The 4,871-nt window shown below is 36.1% G+C and overlaps 1 protein-coding gene across 7 annotated transcripts in view; it reads left to right on the top strand.

The window, feature by feature from the left end:
• The window catches only part of CFAP54 (cilia and flagella associated protein 54), a 308,490-nt gene that overhangs the window by 44,224 nt on the left and 259,395 nt on the right, over positions 1 to 4,871 (top strand). For all 7 annotated transcript variants that reach the window (XM_019515046.1, XM_019515044.1, XM_019515049.1 and 4 more), the window contains exons 10-14: positions 1,134 to 1,246; positions 1,355 to 1,523; positions 2,139 to 2,224; positions 2,786 to 2,920; positions 4,204 to 4,351. In XM_019515046.1, coding sequence (XP_019370591.1) covers positions 1,134 to 1,246; positions 1,355 to 1,523; positions 2,139 to 2,224; positions 2,786 to 2,920; positions 4,204 to 4,351 — 651 coding nt within the window. The remainder of the gene's footprint in view (positions 1 to 1,133; positions 1,247 to 1,354; positions 1,524 to 2,138; positions 2,225 to 2,785; positions 2,921 to 4,203; positions 4,352 to 4,871) is intronic.

Here is a 4,871-nt window from a genome sequence, read left to right as displayed (position 1 = left end):
TTTTTTTTTTTTTGTTTGTTTTTTTTTTTGTGTGTGTGTTTTTATTTGACATTGGGATCTCCCAGTGTCAAAAAAGCCCCACCACGCTGCAAACTGGTGAACACATCACATGTGGTTTGCAGGGCCACAGACAGGTCTGTGGTGCTGCAAACTGCATGTGTGCACTCACGGGGACATGCCCATGGTGTATTTATGCACATGCTCTGGGTTGGGGTTTGGGGGTGTTTTAATTAGACCAGCTCCAGGAGAGCTGCCCAAATTAAAACACTGCAGCATCACATATATTCAGCGTCCCATGTTTCAAAATGGCCACAGGGCACTTTAACTAAAGCTCACTCCATGAGTTTTAGTTAAAGCGCCCCTGCCACCTTTTTGAATCGCAGGGCACTGAATATGTGTGATGCTGCACTGTTCTGGTGCATTCTAGTTAGACCGTTCCAGCAGACTCTCTGACATGTTCTAATTAGAGTATGTTGGAGCACATGTATAGGCACCTCTATGTTCCAAAAAGAATTTCAGTTTGGCCTTATACTCCAGCCAACACAATATATAGTAGGTACCCAAGTTTAGGCATTGCAGTCCATTTTGGATTGAAAGGGTGTGTCTACATGAAACGCTATGTTGCCATAGCAATGAGCTACAGTGACATAGTGTTGGCAGGCACGAACCGTGATGCTGATGCTACTGCACTGTAGCGTTGGAAATGACTCATGCCAGGACTGCATAGCAATAACTGCTCAGTCTGTTGCATGTGTAGACACGCCCAAAGTTTCCTAAGCTCATATCCTTGGACTTCTCTACAGATCCAGAAATGATCTAGTTTTATTACCTAAACATCTACTACCTACCTAAGCTCTGGCTAGACAAATGCATGGGTGATAGATCTATTAATAGCAATAAAACAAAACGGTCAGAGATTTATTCTCTGGCATCTCTAAATCAATAATGATAGATGCCAGGGAGGATAATGATCAGGGGATAGATCGCTCTACGATGTATACCCAGTTCATTGCTTTCCCTCTAAAGCATCTACTTTGACTAGTTTCGTAGCCTATCTGTTATGTTATTTGTTGTTTGCTATGTTGTTTATTTTTTTTAAAATAAAAACATATTTTCTTTTGCCACCTCTGTAGGGAAAAATGGTGTGTCTGGAGACGCTGCTGTGCAATTTATAAAGTTAGCTTTTAGCTATGAAGAGTGGGATGCATTTGATTCCACTATTGGACTGGTTGTTAGTTTTCTTCAGGTAATCCAAATACATGGTACAGAACAAATGAAGGTATTAACATGTTTTTGTGTTTTGAAAAATAGTGGGGCACACTTGCATTGCTTTTTTTCTGTGTAAATTTGGTAGGATCAAGATGATCCAGTATGGAAGAAGGCAGAAATGGAACTCAGACTTCTTATTGCGATGCAACCAGTAGTGTCTGCAAGAAGATCTAAACATGGTCTTTCTGTTCAGGAAAATATCAGGGAAGTTGCAATGTCTCGTAATTCTGGAAGAAAAACAACTGCACTTCGAGGTGTGTGTTTACAGCTGGTAGTTTAAACTAATTGCATTTCAGATTTATTTTTCAGCAATAAGCTGTGTTTTTTCCTATGGAAAAGTTCTTTAATTTACAGTATAACATTTGTCTGCCACAATAGCCAAGAACTGAGAAATTACAATGTACTGAACTGTGTCATATTTCCTTTTACTTGTCAAAACTTGACATACTGTCATTTCCCTTAAATGTAAGACAGTCTGATTAATATTTCCAGACAGTTTTCCAAAAAAAACCTGTGGATGCAAAGATACGTGACTTTATTTTGCCCTTTATTGTGGCTTACATATCTGAAATTTCTTGTCATTTAAACAAAAAGAACTTGTTAAATGGCACTGTCATAGAAATCTCTTCTGTCATCCACAAAATTGAATCCTGAAAACATTTTCGTTTACAAAATGGTAATGTGTATTTTTCAGAGAAGGTGTGGAGGGAATGTGCTTTTCCATTATATTTACTGTGTTATATTGCCATCTGAAACAAATTGGTATAGATCCATTGAAGTCATCATGCTTTTATGAAGTGTATAATTGGTGATTTTTTTTTTTCTTCTTGTTTTACTTTTTCTTCTTTTTCTATATGGTTGACTTGTAGAAGGATCCTTAAAGCCTGGAGAGTCTGCTGATGATCTTGTCATTTTGGCAACAACAGTGCTTTCCTGTGTATGCACATCTAAACAGGTATAATAAAGCTGTGGAGACTTTTTCTGAATGAAGAACTTAATATTGAATTGCTTTATGCAATTCCAGATTGGAGAAAGTGATTGTGTTGGCAAAATGTTAAAGACAACCCCCCCAAAACCTAAATGAAATTACTGAACTCACATGAACTGTAATGAATATATCCAGGATTTATTTTTATTTGTTTTTATTTACTTTTTATTATGATTGGTGCTGTGTAGTTAAGCTACTTCTACTACTAAAATGATTTAATATGTATTAAGTCCATTTTGGACACCTAGTGAGTATACTATAGCTTTCCAATAATCAAGGTCAGAAATCCAATTCCTTTCAGTGTATTACTTTTAGGGAAACAAATGGCAGGAAGGGTAAAGGTCATATGTCCTAATTAAACTGATTTTTAAAATATATACATTTTTAAAATTCACTACAATTCATGTTGGTTGTATCCTTTATAAAAATATAAACTGTGACAAAATATACACTGGTTTACTTATTGTATTAAAACATATTTTGCTAGCATGTGTTTTTGCAGTTTCTGTCTTTTTTTTTTTCCCCCAGAATTTCCAACCAGATAGAGAAATACTTGTCGATGTAATAATGTTTTTGTGGCAGAAGTGCAAAGTAGGAGTTCAGCGGATCCAAACAAGTGGAAGTGACTACTTAAAATACATCCACAAATACAAAGCTTATAAAGTATTCCTTTTTCATATCATGTTTCCTTTCATGTAAATGCATTCTATTATGGTTAACCTAAGATAAAATGTATTACTGAAGTCTAAGTAGTACATTTCCTTTTTGATAACCATGCCTAAATCCTCAGTAGTTGCAAAAGGGAGTTGTGTGCTGAATTTGGATAAAAACATTTGTAGGAAATGTTCTTATGGGGGAGAGAAAAACCCTATCATCCTATAATGCCTTTAAACTAGACAACAAAATAGTTTTGTTCCATGTCTCTGCTAAGGGAAAAGCTGTATAATTCAGGGTAGTCTCCCAAACACAATGGATGAAAATAGCAGCAGGCTGGCAGTGCAAGGGAAGAGATTTGAAAGGAAAAGATCATTTAAAGCCACTTGTGAACCATTTGTATCTCTGGATACTCCTGAGACTGGAAAAGCTCTCAGTGTAATGTAGGCTCCAGGGGTTCTTTATAAATTACTGGGATGTCTTACAGTCAGCAGTAGGGCCTGCAATCTCTACAGCATTGCCTCCTGTGGCTGTGTCCTGGCATATCCCCATGCCAAGTTTAGTGAGAGCATCCTTAAAAAGCAGCTTTATATAGTTACTTTCTGCTGTGCCTGGGGTAGGCAAATTTTCTTCAAGCTGGGATTGGGAATTATATAGGCCTCTTTTACACAATTCCATCTCTTATACCTAGCATAAGTAGCTTAGTAAAGGAGGTTTGTCAGGTTATATAAGGCTCACTCAGGGTCACAACTAAAACTGGACATCATGCTTCCATGACTTGTGCGCATGACAATTTATGATGGTTTTGTGTCCAAATTCTGTGTCCTTGATGGAAGTTTCCGCTGAGCTTGCCATGGTGATATGCACCATGTTGTCCAGTGGAGAACATTTACAAAATCAAAAAGAAAGAAAAGAAGAAGCAGCTTATGATTTCACGAACTGAGGAATGAGGGAACAGCAAAAGGGCTCAATGTTGTACTTTAGAACATCAAAAGACGGTTGTATCACATAAATGATAAATTTAATACTACTCTGTGGTCTAAAATTTGTATAATTTCTCAGTTACATGGGACAGGAGATTCAAGGAACCTTTATTCTCTCTTGCTCCCATTTACACTAGTGCCAAATAGAGTTATAGTTCATTAACTGGGAACAGTTCCACATGCATTTTTAAACATTTCTGAGTACAACCCCTCACCTCTTAACTATTTTAGGAATATATAAGTATGAATATTTTCAGATTAGGGTTTTCATACTGATTTACAGTTCTTTTTTATGTGTGTTCTTTTCAGTGGATTCATATCCATTGGATAATAAATGAAGTAATTCAGAACAGTAACATAGGAGACACTAACGCGATGCTGGCAGAGGTTACATTACGTTTGTCTGCAATATTGGAAAACATAGCTGACTGTGCAAATAAATCTGGGGAAAAAAATGGTAAAGTATTTAATGAGATAATGGGAGTATTAATGGAAGAAGATAATAAATATGCAATACATTTTCTAACCATTTTTCTTTTAAATCGGGTTTTAAACTGGTCTCCAGTATTCTGGCCATAGGATTTCAAGCTATGAATCTTATTTTTCATTCTTATTCTACAAGAATCACAAAGCAGAGTTAAGAGACTCAGTGAGTTAAATCCTAGCTCCATAAGTAGAAATGTTATCATTAACTTCAGTGAGGAGAAATTTTCGCTGAATGTGTTTAAAATACATGCCCTAATAGAACAATTGTGAACATTAATAGTATTAGGAAATAACGCTACTCTATTATTCCTTTGAAATAGCATATAGTGCTAAACCATAAACCATAGAATATGTGTTAGTGCTTTGGAAAAATATTTTTTCTTAATTTGACGAAAATTACACTGCAGTGATGAAAGTTGGGTGAAACTTTATTGAGGCTTCTAGCAGTTACAACCATTCTGCGTTCAGGGTAAACATAAAAAAAAGGAAAA

This window comes from Gavialis gangeticus, unplaced genomic scaffold (genome assembly GCF_001723915.1).
Source record: "Gavialis gangeticus isolate Ggan-Ray unplaced genomic scaffold, GavGan_comp1, whole genome shotgun sequence".
Classification (NCBI taxonomy): Eukaryota; Metazoa; Chordata; order Crocodylia; family Gavialidae; genus Gavialis; species Gavialis gangeticus.
The sequence above is the reverse complement of the archived record's forward strand: the minus strand, read 5'-3'. Positions and strand labels throughout refer to the sequence as shown.